The sequence below is a fragment of the Pagrus pagrus genome, assembly GCF_965226575.1.
Source record: "Pagrus pagrus genome assembly, chromosome: 17".
NCBI classification, from domain to species: Eukaryota; Metazoa; Chordata; class Actinopteri; order Spariformes; family Sparidae; genus Pagrus; species Pagrus pagrus.
In genome coordinates this window covers 23,717,524-23,744,473 of record NC_140201.1, presented here as the reverse complement: position 1 = coordinate 23,744,473, position 26,950 = coordinate 23,717,524, and the positions used below count along the sequence as shown (strand labels likewise).

Genomic DNA, 26,950 nt, shown 5'->3' with positions numbered 1-26,950 from the left:
AACAGCACTAAATAAGAGGGAGCAACAAGATGACGTAATTGAGTGGGCACCAATCAAACCTAAAATGGTGAAAAACAATGTGTTAATCTTCTGCCAATAGAGACATGTCTTACATCTTTCAGTGTAGGTCCCGCCCACAAGATGCAGCTCAACTGCGAGCAAAACTTGGATTTGCATTAATACATTTTTAATCACAAATTTATTTTATATGCAATAATAAATTTTTTAATTGCATTGTCAATAGTTTTGCTCTCAAATCTATATATTATATGCAATATCAACTCGATAGCCCTGTATCACTCCAAATTTTAAACCACCAATGACGGTTTAACCATAATTTAAGATCACCAGATCAAAGACCTGCATCAAATTGTACTCATTCATAGATACCACGATCCATGCATTATTCCCAGAGAAATAAATGATGATGTGGAACAATGCCTCTCACAATGTTAAAGAAAGTTAGAAAAAAGTTCCTATATCCATCAACTTTATCTGGATCTGTACCAAAAGATAATGGGATCTGTTCTGGGCCCAGACCCATCCTCCACTACTGAATGGAAATCCATTGTGTATACCTGTTGACAAACCAACCAACCACCAAATAAACAGTGAATATCACCTCCTTGGCTGAGGTAATTAATTTAAATTTAAGTTAACAAGAATAGGAATCTGATCTCTTTGCTTAGTAAAACCTGAGTTTGGTCTTTATAAACATACCATATTTGTTGATTAATCTGCTGGTTAATTTCTCAGTTACTTGATTAAAGATAATTTATGTAATATCTCAGAAAGTAGTGGAAATGGGCCATTAGAATTTCCTCCAAATTAACATATCAAACATTATATTTTTGTCCAACCAGCAGCCCGGTTTCTGGTAATTTGGCTCAGTGAAATGTTTAATCAGTCATCAGATTTGTTCCAAATTAATTCAATTTAATAAGGATGAATCCATTTCAGCTCTTCTCTGTGGATACATATGGTTGGTTGGCACCACATTAAGGTTCAACAAACAGATACTGCAGTTTACATACAGCCTCTGTAGTGTTCTAATGTGTCCAAGCAGCCTCTGTCTAAGAAGCAGTTCAGGACATCACAACATGAATTCATAACATCCACAACATTTTAAAGAGAAACTAGGAAATTACCACTTACCGTTCCCTACAGTGTTACTGCACATAATGCTGAACTTGCATTACTTTTATTGGAACAAATCTCTTCCCAATGCAATATATCATCAAACTCCATGTTCTTGTCTTCCAACCTGGAAAATACAATTTTTTTACTCTAAGCGACTACAGCAGTAATAAATCAAAGATTCCTCGTGCAAAACCTTGTGCTTATGATTTAAGATGTGTCATGAAACCGGCACTCACATGTAAGTTAGGATGTGTATAGCACACACACATGCAGATATTGGGGACAACATTCCAGCTAGTCATGCGGCAGGGGACCCTAGGGCGGCCCCGGTCATCAATCTTTAGGACTTCCCCCAGCCGCAGAGACACAAGCCTAAATGTCAAAACTGCCGTAAGCGAACAGATTTCCTCTCCACCGGCAACTGGCCTAAAACGACGGGAGCGGAAATTGACTCTCCTCCTTGTTAATGAAAGGATACACCCGCTTGTGTGTGTTTTTGTGTGTGTTTACATCCTTGCATTCGCTTGTGCACAGGAAGACGTGTTGGCACAAAAGCCTGCACGTGTGCTTTGGGAACACCGTATGCTCGGGTGTTAAGTGTCGTGTTTACATGCAGTGTGTGTGTGTGTGTGTGTGTGTGTGTGTGTGTGTAGAGGTGCATGGGAATCAGAGCATGTGTGCGCACGCTGTGAATTGTTAGGCCCTTGGCTGAGTTGCCGCCCTTTGCTGGAAGGGGTTGGATGCCGTCAGTGACCCTGGAGGCGAGCGTATGGGCCCAGCTTGGGCTGCTCTGCGAGGTGGAAGGACCTCTGGTTTCTGTGACCCCCGTCGAGAGAGCAGCCTGTCGGGCAGAAGGCCTGTCAGCTGCACTTCTCATTCACAAATAGTGGACGCACACACACACACAAACACACAAGCCACAAAATGCGCCCACATTCATGTTCAACGCGGCCTCTGCTCTCCTGAAACATGTAATTCACATAATCTTAACATTGTGTTCGATTGTAATTGTTATGTAATAGGGCTGCACATGTAATCAAAATGTTATCGCATCCGCACTATGGCCAAATGCCATATCCCAATAGCAGCGACAATTTCTTCAAGTAGTACCCCCGACAAATCATGTTCTCTAGATGTACAAAAACATGTTTGACCCCAACAAATGTCACATCATCTTCATTTTGATTGTTTTTCAGTGAAAGTGAGAATTTGCTGCGACACTGTACATACCCACTAATAACCATTCATATCACAATGTTAATATCTGTCAAAATAATCACAATATGATCTTTTTTCATATCATGCAACCCTTGTTATGTAATTATTGTGCCATTTTTACACAGCCACCATGTTGGCGTGTTGTCAGATTGAACCCACATATGCTTGAGTATTTTATTGTTTATTCTACATATTCTTCTTATTGTTTGTAATGTCATAGGTTTAATTGAGAAGAAGAGTATTCAACAGCTCTTTTTCTACCAGCAGTTATTCTGACATTTTATTTCAGGAAACACACAGTTGTAACTAATAACATGAATAATGACTGCAGTCCATACAGCTGCACTGGTTCCAGGGACCTGGTATTGTTAATGAAACTGAAACCTGATTTCTTATTATATTTTCATGAAGTTGGATGTTGCCCCAAAGGATTGTATGAAATGTTTATATATTTCAGAATTCAACTACCTTTCAAAATATATCAAATAAACAACAGTCAATCTCATGAAAGCTTAGGTGAAAAAGTTGGAATACTGACTCGATATACTTCTAAGGGGAAAAGGTGCTCAATGGTATCTGATGTCACAGTCTTATAGAAGTGTAACTTTGACTCACACTGGAAGGTTTCATTCATAACTCTATGTTAAAGCATCATTTATTTATTTTGTGGCCAGCTGGTTGAGCGCAACAAGCCGAAGCTCAAACACTGTCATTTTTTCACTGTCAACTAATAGGTATGTCAGTGCTGGTAAATATTTGCCAAAATCAAACAGACGGAGCAACATTAATATTCATTTGGAGACAGATTGTTTTCACATGATGAATGCAAATCCAATATTCACCTTCTAGGTTTGTTTCTGTCCTCTCTCCCCTGGTGAAAGAGATCTGACTCCTTCGATACTTCACTATGTTCACTAGCTAGTCTGTAGCTCATAGTTATCAGAGCTTTTTCAAGTAGAACCCCCACTGATCCTGGATTGTTGGGTGCAATGCCAATACCGATATTAAGAAGTGAAAAATTCTGATATCGATATATACACATTTTTTGCCATGATCCTTCAAATATGGTTATCAAAAGATTTGTAATGGAGGCAGGATATTTTACATTTTAATGAAAACTTCATTTTGTCTTTTATTGCATTATTATCTCTAAAAAAAGTTTTCATATCAGTGCATTGGACAAGAAATGGTTGTCAGGCTCTTACTGCAAGATCTAACAAAGAGGTGAAAGATGCAGCAGCAGAGCCAGACCATTGTCATAGTGGTGTCAGGGTGACATTTTGGCAACACAATAATTTAAAGGCGTTCAAAGTGCAGTCATGAAACTTCACAGGTGTGTAGTTCACAGGATCACAATGAAGGCTGAGTTTGAAGATGGGTGTGGTCCGAGCAAGGGCACTGGAAGTAGAGGTGTAGGAAGCAGGAAAGTGGCCACTGGCCCCCCTCATTACGCTTTTGCCCACATTTGTTTCAAGACACAGATGATGGTGTCCCAGTGTGGATCATTTCCGCCTGCTTTGAGACATTAGGCAAAACTAGAGACCATCTTGCGATGGGATTACACCAGCTGAGATGCCAAATCAGTGTTTATGGTCTAAAGGAACACATGATATGAGAGTAGTGAGTTTGGCAAAATTACTATTTATTATTAACAGCTTCTCAGGACTTTGTAGTACAGAGCAGTTAATGTTTTTCAATTAAGCGTCTTCCTGGGAAAAAATGACAAGGGCCATGGCTACTGCAGACTGGGGGTTCATCATTAAGAGTGACATTACACTGTCATTTAATCTGTTGTTTATATAAAACATTGATTATATTTGCAGCACTGCATATAGTGAACTCTGTGAGGAGAAAGTGTTTTAGAGTGTAAGGACGCAGGCTGGAGTGCATCACACTGACGTCCACACCACGCTGTGTGTCCTCTGCTCACTCCTGTTGACATTGTCATCGTCGATCAAGGTCGTGTTTCCTCTGAGCCGAAAGGACTATATGGTAGTAGACCGCAGGCTTTTGTGTTATGTAACAGCAGTTGTGTCTATTTTTCTGGATTTGTCTCACAGTAGGTCTTTTGTCCGTGATCCTCCTGTGATAGAGGCTGCAGCACTGGTAGATAGGCTGGCTTCACGTGGAGCTACTGCTGACTCAGCTGGCACCTACAGGTAGACCTCAGTATCATTGGCAGCCACGTCCCAATCAATGCTTTGCATCGTGAGTGTAAAATGTCAAAATATTACAGCAGCCTACAGTAACACTATATCTTCTCCCTGTCTCTCTGTGTGGACAATATAGATTCTTGGACAGGCCTGCTCTTTGGCAGGCTGCCTCATCCCTGTCTGTTGATCCTCTGTTGGTGAAATAAGAGAACATATGGCTGCTCTCTCCCCGCATTACATCACCTTGAGATCCAAGCAGATTGGTTTGCATTCACAGCCCAGCTAAAAAAAAATAAAAGCCCATTGTAGTTGGATGGTTTTATCCAAGCTGTGTTTTCCACAAAAATTGGCATGCTGGCCTCTGAAATGAACTGTGTCTTAATAAGGTAGATGCACAAAAGGTCAGCAACTTTTTTTTTGTGCTTGAAATGAAAGCAGGTTGGGGTGTACGGTTGTGCACTCTGTATGCTGTTAACCCAGCGCACAGCCCAGCCAGATGCATCAGGCTCAACAGTGTTAGTATTGATCCATCTGAGTTATATCACATCATGCAGAGTTACTGCCTGCTGCCTGCGTTCAGGCTCCTGTGAAGACTTTGCATGTGGTTGTTATCAGCTATTCGCTGGTTTCCATTAGCTTCCTGATTTGGCTTTTCTCCCTGGCTCCTCACTTGCACTGAGACACTGTGCACTCTCACAGCTCTGATACTGGTAGTGATTTAGTTTGATACATCTTTATGGCGTCTCAGCCTCAGCTGCTGTGTCTTCTTACAAAGGCTGAACCACTGTTATTATAGCTTTAATTCGAGTGTAGAACTGAAGTATAACTAGGTCAGGGTATAGAAGCTCAATACTTCTTTTGGTACAGAACAAAACTATCTTTAATAAGTTAGTTCCTCATTTGAATCAGACATTTTTGCCAAAGTTCTTGTGTTTAGCAATTAATCTTCATTTGTGACATTGTAGTTTAACAAAACCAACCCAAAGTCCAGCTTCTTCTGGAGCTTTCAACGGTATGACACAGATTTCAGCAGATGGAGTTTGCTCAGCTGTAGTGAAGTGGATCTGTTGACATGCAAACTGGACATCTTTCTCGTCCATGTTTGCTAAAAAGTCATTCTTGACATTGAAAAATACAGTTGGTCCACTTACTAGCCTTTTCAGCTACTAGGACGTTTAAATTTAAATTTGAACTTACGCCCCAAACGTGGGACAAAATAAAATATTTGAACGGTAATGACCTGTTTGAATTCAAAATGTATCGTTTGAACTGGTTAGCCTTGTGGTCCACTAGAGGGTGTTCTTAAAATTCACTATCAGATATTGCATGCCCTACAGAGTGCCACAGGAATGAGTCCTAAACCCAGAAATAAGTCAGCATTTTTGCACTTCCAGTTCCCTTGTTTCAAAGTCAAAGGGTTTTCGGTTTAATGCCTGAAATACAGTCTGTGAATACGGTATGTCATCTGTAAATATCCCAATTTTTTGCAGCATTTATGTATTTTAAAGAATAGGGTTGCTAACAAGTGGCTAAATGAGGCTACAGAGGTTTTCAGGGACGTCAAATGTTATCATGCCGAACACGGAGACTCACCTACTCACCAGTCCGTCTTTTCAATGCAGGCTCTAGTTGCAAGCTGTTCTTACACTAACTTTACACTTTATACAGTGATGAACTTATATTAAAATGTGTATAGTGTTGTGTAGAAAGACTTTTAGTGGTGGTGACGTTGAAGTCATGTGACTGCAGTGAAGTTTGACGCGTGTGAGTTGAAATTCACTTCAAGCTTGACTTTCTGAAACACTGACAGCTGCTGAGTCAAAAGATCCGTCTCTGTGACTCCTAATCAAACCCCATCTCACTGATGAAGACCATGTGGTGCAGCTGAAAGCTCAAGAAAAAAGCTGATAAGTCGACCTTGAGTTTGGAGTTTGTAAAACAACATTTTAGCTGGTCGGTTAACAAAATATTTTTAGATATATTTAATAGTACTAATTGAAACATTGGAATGGTATCACATCATTCACAGTGTCCAGTATCCCTTGGGAAATGAAAAATGCCAGTTATAATTTCTTAGAGCCGACAGAGATGTATCTAGTTTTATTTGACCAACATTACACAACACAAATATGCTCAGTTTACTACCATATATGACAAAGTAAAGCAGCAGACCTTCACAATACATCACTTCATATGTTGGGCATTTTTGCTTAAAAAATGACTAAAGTGATTATATAACAGTTGCAGATGAATTTTATACTGATTGACTCATCGTCGCAGCTCTGTCATTGTAATGAGGAATTTGTTGTCTCTGTATAATGGTGTATTATTATTATTATAATCATACGTTTGATTTGTTAGTATATGACAGAACCAGAAACTACAGAAAGCAAAACTGCTCTGACTTTGTCATTGGTATAAAGTCTGGAGTGTAAAGGACGCTTCTTGTTTGAGAGAAAGAGCATTCTGCTACAAAACTGATGTCATTGCTTTTGAATGAATCACATGTAGGAGTGAAAAACCTCCAACACGAACGCTTTCAGTTGAGAAAATGTGTGTAAGTGGGTGAAAGACACCAGGCAGTATGAATCTTACTTGTTAGTGTTCTGTGTCCAAGAATTACTCGTTCAGGCCGAGAAATATTGATTGACACAGTGTTAAGGAGATGTTGGGTATTCATTTGGCTGCAGGTGGAGCCTTTGTCATCACAATGGCGATGAGTGTATTCAAACAGCATCACAGTTTCAGTCAGCGGCCTTACCGAAAGCCACACTCACACCCTGAAACCAAAAAACACTCGCCGGAACAACCTAACTTAGATGTGGGGACAAATATAGCAAGTCAATTTTCCTATATTTAGCAATTCCTCTATTTCCAACTTGTTTTCTCTTTGCTTGCACAAAGACTCCCATTCTATGGCTCTTTGTGCCTCTTTCCTTGTTCCTGATTTGGTTTGCTGCTGCTCTAAATATGTGCTTTCCCCACTTTTCTCTAAACAAACCTGTTGTCAGTAAGCCTCTGTCTATAAATATCAGTACAACACTATGATATATATATACATATACATATATATATATATATATATAGCCCTATACTCTGGCTTTAATGGCAAATACAATGATCACAATGATTATTGTAAACTGTGTTACTATTTGCAAACTACAGTATGTGGCTAGTTATTCGAATCCTTTTTTTATCATTTAAGGCCATGAAGTATTGACTTTTATCAGCCTGCGTTGCTGACCAAGAAACAGCAGAAACATCAGCCAGTGTCTGGCACAGCTTCCAGTGGCCTGTAAGCAGGGTTTTTCCTGGCTCAAAATAGGGCTTTGGTGGTGGACCACCCGTGCAGATCAGTATGTGGAGCATGATTGAGACTGTTAAGGGATTGGTTAACACTTTGGTGGTCCACGCTGCACATCTGTCAATGCACATCAGCTTCCTGTAAAGAATAATGCAAAGTGTTCATCAGTATTTATTTCTGATACCAAGCCACGTGGTCGAAAATATTATAAATTATAAATCATATTTATGTGCTTGAAAGCATGAGTTAAAAGAAAATGTGCAACATATTATTGACAGGACTCTGAGACGTGTCAGACAGCTGGTCACAGTTTCACTGACAGACGGTTGGTTATCAGATCTCAGATGTCGCTTTGTCTAGAAACTATGAAATGGGAGTACTGCTCATATGTGTCACCAACACTCAGATCATTTGATAAAAGATTATGAATAACTGTCAGATACACTAAAACAACACATTAAGAATTCATAATTAGTCATTCTTTCATGTTTATTCTTTTGACGACGCAGTCAGAAAATGAAAACAAAAATGGTGGTGTTTGTTAAGCGAGACGTTTGCATCGGAATATACAGCATGAGCTACATCATCTCAGCTGATCATGTTGACAGCTCTCAGTGTCCGCTGTGGCTGTTAAAGTTTCACAGACTGACAGGACAAGCTGCTGCTCAGACCTGAAAGAAAACCTCCATTAAGGTGATTAAGACTTTGAAAGTCTGAACTGATGGATTTGGACTACTGTTTACAAGCTAGTGTGTGCTCTTATTTGGTATCTCTATTGGTGTTTATTTAACAGCAAGAAGAACAAAACAACATGGTTTACAACTTCAATACCACTTTTATATCTTTTCCTTCAATATCAAGGTGGAGCAGGACACTTAGCTTGGCTTCAGACTGCAAAAAGGTGGCAGCTACCGCTAGCCACAACAGCTAGCCTGGATAGAGCATGGAAGTGGGGTGGGAGACAGAGTCTGAGAGAGTAGTAACCGAGCCTGACTCAAACTCAACAGGCGTTCTGTTTTTTATGTCCGATCCCAACTCCAGTCTGACCCAGTTAATGTAGCCTTAGCTGAAGTGCTTTGTTTGTTTGTGAGTTTGTGTTTTCATGCCACTGGTACCCAGATTACAGAGGTGTACAGTATGTATGATTGTGAAAAGGTACTGTTCTACGCACAAATTACATACAGTTATTTTACATCAATGATTACACACATACTGGAAAGTAACTAGCCTCTTTGTTGTGTTCAAAGTGTTATGTAAATAACAACCAAAAATTATTAATAAGACACAGACAGTAGACCCATCACTTAATAGCCTATCATCACTTAATATCACTTAGTTTTACACTAAAATTATTTATTTTTAAACTATATTTTCACTCGAAGAACTCGAAAGCTCCACCTCAATTGACGTGTCCGAAACCTGGACCCGGACATCATTTCTACATTTTTGTCCTGTCCCAGCCTGGCAGGGTATCTGTGCTCTGATTAACGTACTCTGGCTCAAACTGCTCTGTGAGCAGTTAACTGACAAATAAAAGCATGAAATCTAACAAAATAGGTATCACAATGCAAAGTACTTTGACATAATAAAGTAGTATAATATTATAATAATACTAATAATAGCAATAGTACATACAAAATGTATTATGAAGCATGGTATAATGCACTGGGGGTGTCTTGAAAAAGGCAGTGGGCTGGTATATGTAGATGTAACATGGTCACAGTGCTGCACAGTAAAAATCAAAATTATTGCACCTTAAGTACACACGGAGGCCTCTTTACTCCATAAAGGTACATTTGTACATACATGGAATTAGTATGTTATTGGAACATTTGGTAGCAGGGTTTGAACCAGCCCCACCCACCACAGCTGAGCTCTGCACAACATCTGTCAACATGGTCTACTGTTGGGAAGTCAGGTCGTCTTTTTTTTATTTTTAATTTCAGAAATTTCTTAGAGCTCAGATGGCTATTTCTCTCTGTGGACTATAAATTGCAGCAGCGTAGCCTACCATGTGTTGGTCACACTGCTGTTTTCTGTGGCCATCAGGGCACGATGAGGTTGAGAGGGGCATCTGTTCCGTTCTGGTTGTTGGTGGTATGGTGGAGGGGGGGTTTCTGGTCTGTCTGTGGCTGGGCGTCTGGAGGGAGGCAAGGGGACCTGTGGTTATGGTTATATGTTGGGATTTATTGGCTGGGTTTACACATATATGCTCAAACATACTCATGCAAGAAAGGTACACATCAGCCTTCTAGATCCAGACACACTGTTTTATTTTTATAGCCAGGTAGACACACTTTAAACACTTCTATACTCTGAACCTACAGTCCCACATTTTCAGACAGTGATAATGCATTTTATAAGATTACTCGGTAAAGACCACCCTGTACCGTAGGAGGCAGCGGCAGTGGCACATTCTGCTGTCTTGGTAGTGTTTTAGGACCATATGTGAAGTCCTGGACCGCTGGGATTCTGAGGAGGACACTGTCTGTGTTTTCTCCCCTCTGACAGGTGGCACAATGCCCAGAAACTCCCTCTGTGGCACTGCAGGATGGAGTCAGTGCTGTCCTAAGCTTGGATGCTGCTGCTGACACTCCACCGCAAACCAACCATGGTTGGAACAATATATGCGTTTGCCAATACTGGCCTTTTAAATCAGATATTGACCAGTCACTGTTGTCCTCCTACAATGTGATGAAGGTTTGTCTGTGACTACAGCAAGTCAGTCAAACATCTAAGCAGAGAAATGATTTCATTGTGGTGTTGTGCGGTTTACTCAACTCCATCCAGATGTTCCAGAAACAACAGGAAGTTAGTTGTTGTAGTTTGGCTCAGTGATTTGGCATGTTACAGCAGGAGCAGTAGCAATTAAGGTACTGAAAGTCTGAAAACACAGACATGATGATGTGTGTAAAGTGTGTCTTATACATTCCAAGAATACTTCATGTCTGATGTCCATCCCGCATAAACATCAAAAAATGTGCTCAGAAATCACAGGAAAAGAAAGACTCATTTTAAAACACACCTCGTGTTCAGGATTTCTTCACCTGTGATTCCGTTGTCAGCAGCTGGACCGCGTGTGGGGGAAGCTTGTTAATTATGTAGCCAATCAAAACCAATGTGCACCGAATGACATCGCAACAATGTACAAAACAACGGCATAAATAGGCCAACATTAAATAGGAGAGGCCGCATCACAGTCGGTGCATTTGCAGGAGGAATGTTATACCAGAGAGCATCTTTAGCTTTAGCTGATTACATGTGTGATTGACAGTAGACGGGAGAGGAAGAGCGAGGGCAGGTTGTCCACTAGTCCACTAGGCAGCTGGATTGATCTAAATGTACTATAACCGTTCAATGGATTGGTGAGATGGCATGGTGAAATCTATGCTGGCCAGGAGCAGTATGTGGATGCTAGTACAGCTAGCACAGATAGCACAGTTTAGGCATAACTCAGTGAGGTCTAAGGTAATCCCACATCTAACGACTTACAACAGTGTTGGGAATGATAACTTTTATGACACGACAAATACATCAGAGCTGAGGTGCTTTTTTAAATAATATTTTTTCTTATTTCTCCCCCTACCTGAGTGAGCCACCTGGGCTAGCAGTGTGAGACAGACTTACATTTACATTCATAATGTCAAAATTGTTCACACACCAGGTCTTTTCATTGTCAGTCTTTTGTGAAAGTATACACACAATGACGAGTTATTCTGACTTGATACTCTTGCTGTCCATTTTTTCCCCATGCTATAAAATAACAAAAATATTTGGGATCACCTGGTCTTTTATGTATATCAGATATAGAAAAAAAACAAAACAGGGAATCCCATGTATTGCCACTAAAACTGGCTTAATTTCAAATGGAAAATGAATGACCGCATAAAACAAATGTCAAGAACTGAATCAGATTGCATCATATCACATCAAATTGCACTGTCCCTGAATCATAGCTAAGGCCATGTACGTATCTAGATGCATACAGAGATAGAAACTCTTACTGAGACATTTTTAAGTTTTCTTTAGAATTAAAGTAATACAGTGATAGTTGCCCGTATCTTGCCAACAGGAACTGGTTTGATTTGGTGCTGAGCCCACCCCTGCTTTAGATCATCCCTTTCTGTTATATATGTGTCTTCTCTAAGCTGAGATACCATGGTGATGTCACCCCGAGGGATTTTCTCAGACACACAAACCAGGGACAGCCACATTAAAAGTGCAAACCTACCAAGTGACAACCCTTCTTGAACATACAACAGTTATGTATGAGTAGAACAAGTGGTACACTAGCATGTATTTAGTGGTTCTACATCCAGCCAGAGGCATTAACAGCCCCCAGGGTTTTACTAGAATCCTGCGCTCTGTTAGGCTGAAGGTTATCTGTCCCGGCCTTTTCCTGCTAAAGACTCTCCTAGTGTAGATCACTGTTAGAGATTACCCAAATGATGAGATGGACGTTACAAAATGAAAACACAAGGCTTTACTGTAAAGCAGTGTTGCAAAAGGTGAAGTCCTTGACCTGTTTTGTGGCCATCCATAAATGGTGATTTTGCGACGACATATGCTTTTGTGTTGTTGCAATTTTACAGTAGTTCACACAATAGATGGCTCAAATAGGCTCCCCTGTAGTATACAGTTAGTTCAGAAATACAATACAGATAAAACTCTTTCATTTCCAGACGAGCATTACTGTTCTCTTTTCCTTGAAAGAAGCTTTCTCCTGCGCCACAGGTTTATGTCAGCTGTAGAAGAGGAATAAATGCTCCTCTGCAAATAAAATGGTGGCTAAACTGAAATTAGGCAGAATTACCCTCTACATCTGCATCTTTAAAAATAGCCCGTCATTTCTATTCAGCCACCGCTAAATGTTAATGTATTGTGTAGCTGGAGGTACAAAATGAATTCACAGCGTTGGGTTTAGCGAAAAGAGGACAGTGTTGTGAGACCCTTATCTTTTTTGTTTGCATCTCTTCCTCGCCCTACATTCCTAACAAAAAGAAATATTCCTGTTGAGGAAATGTGTTTGGTAGCATGACGTTCACACTGTGACAAGGCCATCCAGACAAGCCCCAGCTGCACAGAGGCAAAGCTCCCTTGTGAAAGAGCTCAACACTGGCAGCTCTGTCACCTCCAGAAAGGCTGACAAGTGGAGTAAGACCGATTTACTGAGCCAATATTAGTCATGTTGTACTTAAATAATATGGCAACAAACCCAAATATGTTGAAAGCAAAAACCACCTTTATTTTCAGCCGATTTAGGCCTCCATAAACAGCAATTCGTCGTAAATGGCGAGGAGTTCAGGATGTGTAAAAACTTCACATAACGTGTTGCCACGCCAGCATTATTTTATTGCAGTGATTATATTTATATGCATAATTTATGTCTATTGCAAAATGTTTGCTCCAGACCAATTCTTTCAATATTGCTAAGACTGAACATGTGTGTTGATGTGTATTACTGATGATGTACACAAACAGAAGTGCAGTTATTCCAAAATTCAATACTGAACAGTGATTGTCAGGATTCAGTAAGTGGGATAAGAAAAGGTTTCTTAGCAATAGAAGCGGTTCAAATTCAGAACCAGTTCTCTATCCCCGATCCCACCTCTGATATGATGGGTGTTTCTAGTCACAGCTATCAACCATGTTTATTTTTGTCCTTGGATCAAATGTTAGACAGTCAAATCCAGTGTGGGAGGATTTTACCACCCAAGGTAGGAAGCAGAGATTTGCCAAAAAACAAATAATTCTACAATCTAGAATTAGCATATTTTTGGACGAGCTATTGTACACTAATCCAGACTTTGGCCACCCAGAACTGAGTTTGCAGTGTATATAAATTTGTGCTGCAGAACTGTGCTGTGCTCAGTTCGCCAAGTTAACTCAATGAGCTCTTACTACGGGCCAGCACTTGTTATGCAGTCTATATGAAAAGCAACAGTAACAAAATAAAATTGAACAAGTCTGTCTTGGTCAGTCGTTCAGCTGTGCCAACGATCACTAACTCTGGCTTCAGTGAGTTAGTTAGATGTTAGTAAAATATTCTCTACATGCTGTTTTCCCTTGCTGTCGCTCTCTGTCGCTGGCCTTTTTGTGCTACCGGGTTAGCGTTCTTCACGATAATCCGTCACTGAGATGTGACTCTCACTATTCTTCAGAGGTGGACCGTTAGATCAGAAAAATAAAATGACAAAAATTGGCCATAAAAATGCTATCACTGATAGCATATATATATATATATATATATATATATATATTTATTTACAAATATATTTATTTACAAATATAGTTTGTACGGTTAATGAATTGAGACAAATATTGGATTGGGTTGTTTATGGCAGATCCATGGTAAGTTTTCCATAATGTATAGTTGACATTGAAGGAAAGATAAATTGGTCTGGTTTGAAGTCAGAACCATATCATTCTACCATATGAAAAAAAATCTGCCTATGACGTCAAAATGATTGTACATTTTGAGGTTTTTCGGTTATTAAAACATAATAATTTATTTAGGAGCTCATTGGTTTGGGGACTACTGTTGAAGCATTGGACATTGAATTTGACAAAATGCCAGTCAGCATCTTTGTTTTTTGGAGCTAGAGGTGACCATATTTATGTGAGAGTTGTGAAAGATAAGCATTTCTACGCCTCTATCCCGGCTGGATCTGACTGAGAACCCAAAGTCATGCCATGGCAGCGTCAATGACAAGGTAGCAACGCCCTAAAGCATACCCTGACTTATCATCTATTTTACTCTAAATGAGACCATAATTTACAAAATGAATATCTTTGTATAGAAGAAGACTTGAAACTAGTGATTGAGACCATAAACTCATTAGGAAGCAGTTTAATGAGGTTATAAATCAAGTAAGCTTTCATACAATCGGATTTCTTTTTGAAACCAGTGGAGTCACCCCCTGCTGCCATTAGAAAGAATGCAGGTTTGAGACACTTCTGCATTGGCTTCACTTATCAAACCTGGAAACTTTGTCCAGGTATTATAACCTCCTGTGGATATTTCCTACAGATGTGCCAACACGTAACAAAACTGTGCCGCCCTGTGCATTCTTTCCACTCATTAAAACTTGTATGAATACAGCATCATTTCAAGGAGGTTTCCATACAAATTAAAATTCCCAAAAATCTGCAAAAGAAATGCTAATGAATGCAGGTTTCCATACTACTGTAATGTGGGTATTGGTTGTTGGATGTTGGTGCTAATTCTCCAGCTGGGTGCCATTACAAACTGGAGAAGAACAGAACACAATGAGATGACGTGATTAAAATAGTTAAAGTCAAACCTCATACGAAAGAAAAGGATGTGGAAAACATGATTAAAATATGGCATTTTTGTTTGTTTAACGTTGTAATTATTCATTTCTTCAGAGCAGAGTCACATGCTTCATACAGTATATGTCATAATATATGTTATGTTTCCATTGCTCTTCGTTGCGTTTTCTTTTCACCTTAGCTGAGCAAAAAAAAGAAAAAGTCACATTAAAATCAGATGGAAAGGCATGTAGTATGGGGTATGTTAAAAAAAAAAGATGCAGGTAATATTTTTGTTGACTGATGATTGCAAAGAGCCTCTTAAAGTCGTGGCTTAAGAGGTGACTTTTAGGGTCAGGTAATTTTACTAAATGCTGTTTTGCCAAGGAATTGTCTATCAGCTGCGCTAATCCAGAAATGTCAGTGTCAGAGCTGGCCTTCATATACCATTTTCACATTTGAAGCTCCAGTCACAAAGACTCTCTGTTGCCTGGTGCAGGATGGACACCCTGGGCTCTCTTCCATTCCCCTCTCAGCTTCCCCTTTTCACGCCCCGCCAGATGAGCGGCTGACCGCCTGCCTTCATCCCACCGGCTGGTATTCCCTCAATGCTCCACATGTCTGCGAGCTTTCAGGCTGCTGAAAAAAAAACTCAGTTGGCGGACGGGGGGAAAAACCCATGGCATACAAGAGCAGAGAGTGATGTCAGAGCTGCCTGGACTCGTTTCAGCCGGACCCGGTGTGTGGACATTCTCCAGAGCAGCTCTTAAAAACTGGATCCCTGCGCCCTTTTTTTTTTTTTTCCATGAGGGCCCTTATATGTTTTCAAATTTTCCAGGGTTTTTCTCAGAATGCAGTGGCAATAGCTCTCCACCTATGCTGGAAAATGAGACCTGAATGGGGAAACTGTGTTTTAAAAATATGAAGTAACCCCCTCCACCCCCTCTCCCAGTCAAATTAAAACACCGACCACTCACCCTGCCCCTCTACCTCTCACCGCTTAGCCAGCTGTGCAGCCCGTGACCGCTGCCAAAAGAAACACTAGCTTACGTCAACTTCCAAATAAGGAGCTGCTACTTCACTTTGACCTGAAGGAGAGACACCGACGGGGGGGGTGTATGAAAGAGGTGGAGATAGACAGGGAGAGCGTGTCCCCTCCTCCTCATTCATACGCATAATATACTCAGCTACCTGTTTGTCAGCCCAGTGCACGTAGAGCGGAGACTCGATTACCCCTCTCCCTTCACCGTCACTCTCATTCATCCTTTCTCTCTCCCTCTCTCTCTCTCTCTCTCTCGCCTTCCCTTCACCTCTCTCTGCTCTCCCTGTCTACAGTCATTCACAATCGGAGGACAGCACCACCTGCTACCAGGTAAAAAAAAAAAGGAAAAAAAAAGAAAAGCCATTGATATTCTTTTTGTCATCTGCAGTGATTTTGATGTGTGTGAGGTGATGCGAGTGACGTGATGCGAGGACTGGGGGATTTTCTCCATTCAGGTCTTTGTTATTGCAAAAGGCTGCTACATGAATGAGCCAGTGAGAGGTGGAAAAAAACAAGAATCATTTGTGGAAGCGTACTCTGAGCAAACAGAGGCATTTGTAATGAGCTGGATATTTTCGCTGTTTTTAAACAAATGCAGACAGTGCAGCTTCTGCAGTGAGGGTGTTTGCTTGTGTGTGTGTGTCTGTGTGTGAATGAAGGAGAGGGAGAGTGCATATAGTGAGTGGTCCGTGGGCTGTGTATGTATTAAAGCTCACAGCTCAGACTGAGAGTGAATGAGCTCCCTGTGCTGTGCATCCAACCTCCTATGCTTGGCATGTCCTCCTGTGGACTGGGGAGCACTCCCGAGGTGCGCGCACACACACACACACACACACACACACACACACACACACATAGAGGAATGGCTATGTATGCACTGACTCCCAGAGGGCTCTCCTCTGTCCCTGGAGAGCGCCACTCTCAGGCTGCTGATGAAGCTGCGCTTTCTGACTTGACAGCATTGCTAATGCTCAGCTGACATTGTGGTGGAAAGACAACAACAGATGAGGGCATTTGTTGCTTTGTTCGGATGAGTCTGCAAGATGATGATGACTTAGGATGATGGTGAATTAAGTCCAGAGTAGCATGCTGTTCGCGTTGTTTTATCAGAGAATTAAACTGCTTCTTTTTGCCCGAAGCATTTTATGTCATTGTTTGAGTTGGAACCTAATTTGGGGAATCACTTATTTAGTAGTTTGTATTCAAACCAATGCACATATTTCTTTATTACACATAAATCTTTTTGGAATACTGCACCTCGTTCACTTGAAATGTTGTCCTTTTAAGTCAAGCTTAGAGGGAAAAAAGAAAGGATTTAAAATAGTCTCTGTGGTCGAATTTGTCAGATAATGTATCTCAGTTTCTTCGTGGAGACTGGTCGAGTTTTCTTTGTCATCCCCACGTACAGTACAGTAGGCATTTTCCTTTCTGCTTCCTCCTGAAAGAATGGAGGAGTATCAGTGTAGTACGAATTCAAGACTCCCAAAGTATTGATTTTCTTCTGAGATGTGTACCGTTCTCTCCTCAAAAAGCCGTAGCTTCTAGGAGGGAGGCACCTTTGCCTGCCTCGCTCTCTCCCTCTCTCTGTAGTCGGTGAGGATGCTGGAAGATAAATTTAGCCCTCCAGCTCTCCTTCCATCTGCTACCACATGGTTTAGGGCCGTTACCATAGGAACCACCGCTGGGTGCCCATTAGTGTGAGAAGAGGAAATTGACAAGATTTTTAAAAAGCCATTTATACAATATCTCTTTCTGTGCAGTGTGTATGGACGCAGCATTTCACAAATTTATATAAAAGAGGGTTTTTTTGGTTACTTGAGGAGATGTGTTTCAGTACCTGCAGATTTAGAGCACACCCTGCGCATAGTGACTGTAAGTGTGTATGCCCACACTGCACTAAATGTAGTATATTTTGATATTGTACACATTGCTCATATTTTTGCCTAATGCCTCATTATAGGCTCCATTGACAGGCTAAAGGGCTATTAGCAGGTGTGATTTCTAACATCAATGGTATGAGTTATTGGAACATAGCCATGAATTGTATAAGAATTGTCAAAATGTCTGTTGAGAAGAAGGCCTGTTGTTTTTGTTTTTTTAAAGCATGGCCAACAGTGGTTAAAGGTCCAGTATTGTGGTCATTATCAGGTTCACACTTTTAGTTTAGGTATTGACTTGCTTTTAGGGATGTTAATGATTAATCACTGATTGATTAATCAGCCTTAAAAATTTAACTGATTAAAAATGTACTAACATACCATCAAAGATGGGCATAAATACATCAAAAAGTGTCTTGTTACAAATTACAAATACCTGCTTCTAGAATATGTCAAAATGAAATACAAAATACTGGCATGAGAAAATGTATTTTGTGAAAATACAAGTATTTGGAGACTTTATATACAAACTGATTTTAGCCATTTAGTAGCCTCAATATGGGTTGGATTTTTTTGGGCGTGTTGTTGAATAGTGACAGATGGGGAGCTCTGCAGTTAAAATGAAGTCATTATTTTGTGTTATTTAGGTTATACTTCAAGTAATTTGGTGCTTACTTTATCTGCTCTTTCAACTCCTAATGCAGACTCGAATTAGGCATCGAACATTACATCAAGTCAGTGGTTAAAACTGTTTTCTATTGGAGAAACTTAAAATTAGCATCCCTACTTGCTTTAATGTTAAAAAAAGATATTTTTCTTAGACTTTCCATTTTTGCAGCATCTCCATTCACCCTCTGTCTAAGCGCTCCATTTTAGTGCATGTCTCTTTAAGGCCCTCCTCCTGAAAGCCAAGTCTGCTGTGATTGGTCAGCTCTAAGGCCTGAACAGGACTGAGGGTGGTGACTGTATAGTTGTGACATCACAACATTAAGGAAGTCTTGACAGCTCATTTGAAGGCTCCGTGGATTGAGTGTTTTTATACTTTATCAATATTTATATAGTTCCTAGACCGGTATAAATATAAAATTTAAAAAAAAACATGGAAATCTCACTTTCTACAATAGGGGACCTTTAAAAGAGCTTCCCACACAGTTAGTATTGCACTCTCACATTGTCCGACAATGGACAGTTTGAAAAAAGGATCAAAACTGAAGCATCAGAACCAGAGATATCATCTTTTATATTTCATGCATCCTTCTATCATACCAAAACCTGGCCTCCAGTACCCACACTTCAACTTTACTGGTGACAGTTTGTTTAGAGTTTCTGTGTCAGGCTTTGTCATACCTGTAGCGGCTAATGTAGCCTCGAGCTTCTAGTCTCAAGCTGAAATCTTGAGTAGCTACAGAGGTCTGGTGAGCTCACTTCTTTCTCACTCCACTCCCCCAGATTTTTTTTTTTTTCATTTTCAAACATGTAGTCTTCACACACTGATTCAAGTGAGTCAAGTGACCACTTGAGGCAATTTTTCAGATTTTGCGCAGCTCCTTCTTCAGACACAAAAGGCTTCTACAACTTTTTTTTAACAAAGCAGTAGTACCCCGCAAAATCTGTAAAATGACTTTTTCCCATTTTCCCAAGAGTTTCCCATTAAGAAATCTATAGAAAGATGTTGATATGTGGATCCTACTAAATCTGTATTAAATTTGTCCTACCAAACAGCTGTCTTGATTGCTGAATGTAACACTGAGAACGTCACATCTAGACATGTGTTTTCTGGCAGAGTCTTGCCATGGTTCACCTAGAGAGAATCACAGAGGCTGTGAGCCAAGGACGAGGGGTAAACAGGATCGTGTGGAGAGAAGGGTTGAAGAAAAAAAACTGCTAGATTCATTTGCACCATGAGAGGTGCAAATGAACAGTCTTATGTTAACGCTGGAGCGTGTGTGACACATACAAGTGTTAATGAGCAGATGCGCTGCATGATTTTAAAAAATCACGTGGTTTTAGGTGCCAGTTCTGAGCAGCAAGTGCATCATCGAAATCTTTTTATTTCATTCCAGTTATTAGTCTATGAGACAATTAGTTAATAGTCACCCTCATGCATAGTATGAGTGGTCTCACAGTCAGAGCTCGGAGGTGTTATTTTCAGTGAGGCTACTGAGTGTCGTACTCTCCTCCAAAAGTCCAGTTATACTACCTGTCTGACCTACATTTACCACTTACTAGTCTCACTGCAGGAGATTTAGGCCTATGACGTCTGAATGGTCTTTTGCAAAGTACAGATGTAATATACCGACTGTATAAAGTATGCCTGTTTTTTGTTACAAAGAAAAGTGATGTTGGTTCAGTGTTCTTCCAATCCTGGCATGTATATTCTTCCCACAAGTTAAACCAAAGATTATTATCAACCTGTCATCAGTAATTTGGATAGGATCCAGCAGCTTAGCCGTCTTCCACCAGAACGTGGGTGTAGAAACCAGCTGGTCAGTGCGTGGGATGCCTTGTTTACTGTTTCAGTATGCTGGCACAAAAAAACAGGAGTTTTCTTCAGTATCTGCACTGATTCACCTTGTGTATGCACTCAGCTTATAGCCATCCTATGCCTTCATTCGGCTTGCTACATTTCAGTATCTAAATCACAGTTAATCAGATAAAATGATCCCCGCACTATATAGAAATTAAGCAGGTAGAGCCACTTGCATGTGCTTTAATGCAGCTTGATTGTATCAGCACAGTCTAGTAATCGTGATTTTGAAGAAAGGGTGGTCTGATACTGGACGACACAAGTTAAACATGCAGCATCATTTAGAGCAAATTTAGACCCGATGCCAGGTTCACATGCCACAGTCCCTAAGTTAATCCCACTGCATTTAATTATACAAAGAAAACTTACCTTTATTAAGACCAAATAAGAAAATGGTGCTTGTATAACAACTAATTCTGATATGAGTAACTCCCTCCTTAATCCTGAGGATCTTGTGAAAATGACAAACTCTTCATTGGGTATAATTTCTTTTTCTCTGTCTTGCAGCAGGAAAATCTGACTAATTTTATGGGAGTGGGTGGGCTATGTAATGCTGTCTGCTGTTCATTTTGAAATAAGTAGTCCATGGTTGATAAGAAATCAGTGAAGACCGTGACAAATTCAAATTACACAGTTATTCATATGTTCCTGTGAAAGTCTTTGGACATATTGCCTCTTTCTGGGAATGTTAGCAGAATCATCATTTTTACCCACTGCATGCTGATATATTTTTACACTGCAACATTACATAAACTATTCTAATTTAAAAGTATTCAGCAGCCAGGGGAAAGTGAGAGCTGAGTGTTATGACACATACTGTATGTGCTTATGTAACACATGAAACATAAATATCCATATTTGTCAAGCGGAGGGTCAGAGGGTTATCTGTATCTCGATGTTGAATTGTAAGCACTATTCTATATAATGAGTTGTTTGTCTTTACAGATCTTAATGTTGAGAAGACAGAAGAATTACATATCCAGCTGAGTCAACTGAGCATCAGAGTGTGTGGCGGCAAGGCTGGCTGAGTGCTTCATGATGGGATACTTTAGGTCAGCATGGCAGAGGACTTCCTCCACAGCACATGACATATCACAGCTTCATTCTTTGATGCCACCATTTTCCATCTGATGGCATCATTCTGCTGTCAGGCAATAAAGTTTAAGCAAACAAGTGAAAATTATGATGCCAGACAGTCAACTAAAGTGGATATAATTTGATAGAATTCACTCCCATTTAACCTATTATCCAGTTAATGGTTTGGCTTGAACTCTGTAGCCTGGCACAGGCAGACTCATCACACTCGTCTACCTGAGGCTGTCCTTTCATTTTATGGAGGCCTTGCATAGTTGCTTGACGACTGGGGAGCAGTCCGGAGGTCAAGAGCATTGTCAACCAGAGTCTCATCGCAGAGGCACGCGGCCCAAGTCTCCCTCCCAGCCCCGTCAGCAACAGCAAACTGGCTCCCCGAAGTCCAATGACACTCAACAGCAACCCAAACAGTCCAAAAGACAATACCCCGAACGTAAACGTCTCAGGCACCAGCGGCAGAGCATTGACTCAGATACTGTGCTGGAACCTAAACATGAGGTAACAAAAGCAACCACAGTGTCTAGTTTGTCACCAGGTGCCCCACCTTCTTCAGAGGATGGCCCCACCCAGTCTAAATCAGAAACCCAGGAGGGAACCCCGAAACAGAAACGTGAGCGTAAGCCTCAGAGACCAGGCAAGTATGTCTGCACTTACTGTGGCCGTGCATGTGCAAAGCCAAGTGTCCTACAGAAACATATTCGCTCGCACACAGGTGAAAGACCCTATCCCTGTGCCCCATGTGGCTTCTCTTTTAAGACCAAGAGTAACCTATACAAACACCGCAAATCGCACACACACAAGGTGAAGGCAGGTCTGGCACTTGGGGAGCCGAGATCTTTGGAGGAGCAAGTCACTGAGTCAGAAGATGAAACCAGACAGTTATCATCTGCATCTTCCCATACAGAAAAGCAAAACAGTGCAGCCTCAATCAAGAGTCACGAAACTGACAGGACCAAAGAGTGCACTGGAGGAAACGATGACTCCTACGCAGTGAAAAAGAGACTGGCCCTGCGTCTAAGTAGAGGAAAACATGGTCCTCGAGATTCAACTGACGACAAGACTTCATCTCTAATTTTAGGGAGTAAAGGCAGCACAGAATCTGGCTATTTCTCTCGCTCTGAAAGTACTGAGCAGTCACAGGACAGCCCCCCCAACACAAGTGCCAAAAGCTATGCAGAGATCATCCTCGGCAAGTATGGACGTCTTGGACACCTACAGAGGATGCCTCGGCACCATAACCAGCAGCCCTCTGGTCAAGAGGATAAAACCATCCCATTCACAGTCCCCAAGAAGCAGGTCATCGACCATATCACCAAACTAATCACTATCAACGAAGCAGTGGTTGACACCAGTAAAATTGACAGTGTCAAACCAAGAAGATTCTCACTCTCCAGAAAGAATAGTTCAGAGTCTCAAAAGAGTACATCCATGAAGGAACCGCTTATTCATAGCCCTAAAGCTGGAGATCTGGGCTATAAAAACAGTGGCTCCATCACCATGGGAGTTCCATGTGAAAAATTTCATCATCCATCTCTAAATGTGGAGCAGCCAGCTGGCCAAACATCAGCCCCTCTGGTGAGAAGTCATTCAATGCCATCTGCAGCTAGTTCATTTGACGCCTCCAGTGGTGGCCCCAGCAAATTCCGCCCAAGTCAGTCCTTTGATGAACGACAGCCTTCTGAAAGGCAGGCATCCCGTCGTTATGGGATGCTAAGACGGCAGCCAGCTATTGAGATCCCACTTGGGGCCGAACTTACAAAAGAGGAACATGAGGGTTCTCATTCGTTTTACCCTGACAGCATAACCACTGTGCCTGACCACAAGCAAAGTCAACCGCAGCCATATGAGTGTGAGGCCTGTGGCACTGGATGCAAAGATTGGGAAGGTTATAAGAAACACAAGCAAAGCCTGTGCTTAGCACATCATCCCAGAAATGAGGTGGTAATTAGCCAAATGGAGTGCTCACAGTTAATTAACCATGCAGTCAGAGCAGGAGCTTCAGCAATGCGCAAGAGAAGGAAAGAGGAGAGTTTTGAATTTGATGACCCCTCTTCACCTTCATTACCCTCTCCTGCCCTCTTTTCAGGACAGATGAAAGATGAAAGCAATGTCGTTTATGAAAAACCCAGGAGGCCTACACTGCAAACCTGTTCAGTGATTCAACATACTAGTTCATTTGAAAAACAAGAATCTTTATGCAATGAGAATCAAGGCACTGAGGCAACAAAAAACTCTCCTCCTCATGAAGATTATCAACTGGTACCTCAGAAACAACCCCAAGAGTTGACAAAACTAACAAACCGGAAGCTTGTCCGCCAACACAGTGTGCAGGTCCCAGAAATACTGGTCACAGAGGACTCCAACATGAGTACAAGGACCTCAATAGAGCCGACATCCACAGCAAAACATTCAGAGAAACCTGATGAATTCCAGTGGCCACAGAGAAGCCCCTCTCTGGCACAACTTCCTATTGAAAAGCTTCCTCCAAAGAAGAAGCGCTTACGTCTAGCAGAGACGGCCCAGTCCTCTGGAGAATCTAGTTTTGACTCTCTATCCCTGCCCCGCAGCCCTAGTCAGGATAGTAGTGCATCTTATGCATCCAGTCGTTCCACATCCTTTGAAGAGTCAAATAGACCAGACATGGATATAGCAACATCAACACCGCTGAGAAAATCAAGAGCTCTTCACATGTTGACAGTGCCTGGGGTGCATCAGCATAGAGAGATGAGGCGCTCAGCATCTGAGCAGGCACCTCATGATCCACAACCAAATGTCCTAATGGCTGAGACCCGCAGTAAGTCTTTTGACTACAGTTGTCTGTCCCCTGAGCGCTCTGCAATTGGCTGGAGGGAAAGAAGAAAATGTCTCCTTATGAGACACACTGCTGTCAGGGATCCAGATGAGGAGGAGGAAGAGCAGTGTACCGTACCACGCCATAGTCCTGAACATGTCAGCCTGAGCACATCTTCTCAAGCAAGCCCAACTTCCGTGTACAGCAGTAGGTCTCCTACTTCTCCTTTATCTGGTGAGACAGCCTTGCACAATCCTGTAAGATCACAATGCAAAGAGATATTCTCTCAATGGAAACTCAGTCAGAATATTCAGTTGACAGGCAGCACAGAACTCCCCCTTACTCACTGCCCATCTGTAGATCCTGTAAAAGAAGAGGCCTCACACATCCATACAGGGCAGCCCCCTCCTCAAGCACCACAGTCCTATTCTACACATGGACCATCAGGGGCAGCCAGAGCTCGATACCTCCCCATGTCTACCGGGCTAAAGCTAGAGATTCCATTACTACATGACGATCGTTCAGAGATTCGAGTAAGTCACTCCCACATCCAGCCCTCAGCCCCTCACATCACTTCCAGTCTGGAATTACTGAGGCCAGTCACATCTCCAGCAGTGGCAGTGCGTCTCCAAACAGACACCCTAACCCTAGCATGTGCTATATACACCACATTGTCTCAGTCCACCTCCCCCAGACCCCAGGAGAAAGTTGATGCTGTTTCACACAACATAGGTATCCCAACAGCTGAATACAGAGACCATAGGAACATGAGTCCAGACCTTCACTTGTGGTCTGACGATGGCCTCAGGATATCAGGTTCGGGAGGCAACAAGCGCATGCTTTCCCCTTCAAACAGTATAGAGATTCTCACTGAGTCACAGCAGCAGCAAAAACGAGTAAAAGAAGAAGAGGAGAGGGAGATGGGGTGTGTTGACAAGGTATCAGTGGACACATGCAAGCAGGAACTCAAAGGGGAGAATCAGTCATGTCTACCCAGTGTTTGTTCTCCCAACACAACCGTTGGACCATCATTCCCCAGTCTGCTGTCCAGCACCTGTAATAGCTGGTGCTATTTGAACTACATTAAACCAAACCCTTCCACTCTGGATGAACAGAAGCCCTCAGTGTATTCATCGTGGTCCACTAGCGGCTATGACCCCAACCCACCTGGCCTCTCCAGCAAGACAGCTCTGTCTCTGCTGCACTGTAAGCAGAGGCTCAGTCCCTCCATCTACACTGTATCCCCGATGTCACTCAGGACCACAGAGACAATGGAGCAAGAGGACAACAAAAGGCCATGCTCCACTGAGGTAATTACACCACTAACCACTGATTAAAATCGTCTGTTAATCTATAAAATTGCACTGTATGTAAATTGATCACCACAGGACAATCTCTGTGTGTAGAAGTGTGAGAGAAGGTAACAAAGGTTATTAAAGCTATGGGTTGCATTTGAAACCAAGATACCACATTTAGATGAGTAGTTGGAAGTTAAATCAACAAGTCACCCAAATATGAAAATTCAGTCATTATCTGCTCACCCCTGATGCTGTGGAACATCAGGTGAGGTTTTCGACTCGGTCCAAAAAGGCAAGGCAAGTTTTGATTATATAGCGCTATTCATACACAAAGCAGTGCTTTATTGGGGCACAGAAATGCATTAAAAATAAGACGTTAACATTAACAATTCTGGAGCCTCACAGCAAAACACTGTTTTAGTATTCCTGTCAGCAACTGAAGTAGATGGGGACCACAAGAAAACATAAAATGGCTCTGTCTGGTGTACTCCAATTCTCTGGAAGCCCCGAGATCCCAAATTGATTTGAAAAGACCTGTGGTCAAGCTGTGGTCGAGCTTGTGCACCCACTTCAGAACTGTTGTGTGCTCATGCTTTTAGCTAAGCGGCTACAGTGGAGATTTCAGTTTTAAACATGTAAATAATGTTGTTTCAAATCAATTTGGGATCTTGGGGCTTTCTGAGACAGACAAGCTGCATGGAAACATTTTATTCTTTTTTTTCCCGGTTGTTTTTTTTTAACGTTTTAAAATAAGTCCCCATCTACTTCAGTTGTTTAGAAGAATGCTGCAACGCTGTTTTGCTGTGACAGTCCAGAAATGTTTTGGGGACAACAAAAAAAATCACCCGACTTTCCATCTGCTTGCAGCTGAGTAGATATTGACATTTTTTTTTGTTATTTTTTTGTTTATTTCTTTAAGGAACCTGTACACCCACAATTTAGCTTAAATTGATTCAGGGCAAAGTTAACATTGTTAGCATAGAAAGTATGTTTGCTTTTTCCTCTGGTGTAATATGTACAGAAAGTGCAGCAAAGGGTAGGTTAGCATTGCAAAATTATATTTGTAATTGTTATGGTAATCTCAATCTCCAAGAACACAGTAATGGTACTTTGCTTGCACTGAGCTTACGTTGATGACCTCAGTATAAAATCTTGAACAATGACACCGAAAGGAAAAAACATATGTGCTTTCACAACCGCTATTCAACACAACGTTCAATGAGAATTTCCAATTTC

At 41.4% G+C, this 26,950-nt stretch overlaps 1 protein-coding gene across 4 annotated transcripts in view; it reads left to right on the top strand.

The window, feature by feature from the left end:
* The window catches only part of hivep3a (HIVEP zinc finger 3a), a 45,738-nt gene that overhangs the window by 7,600 nt on the left and 11,188 nt on the right, over window positions 1-26,950 (top strand). For 2 of the 4 annotated variants that reach the window (XM_084378598.1, XM_084378596.1), the window contains exon 2: window positions 21,479-25,726. In XM_084378598.1, the coding sequence (XP_084234724.1) occupies window positions 21,866-25,726 (3,861 nt within the window). In that variant the 5' untranslated portion in view covers window positions 21,479-21,865. Of the gene's footprint in view, window positions 1-16,262; window positions 16,460-21,478; window positions 25,727-26,950 lie in introns of those variants that run through there. The other 2 variants (XM_084378597.1, XM_084378595.1) reach the window with 2 other exon arrangements.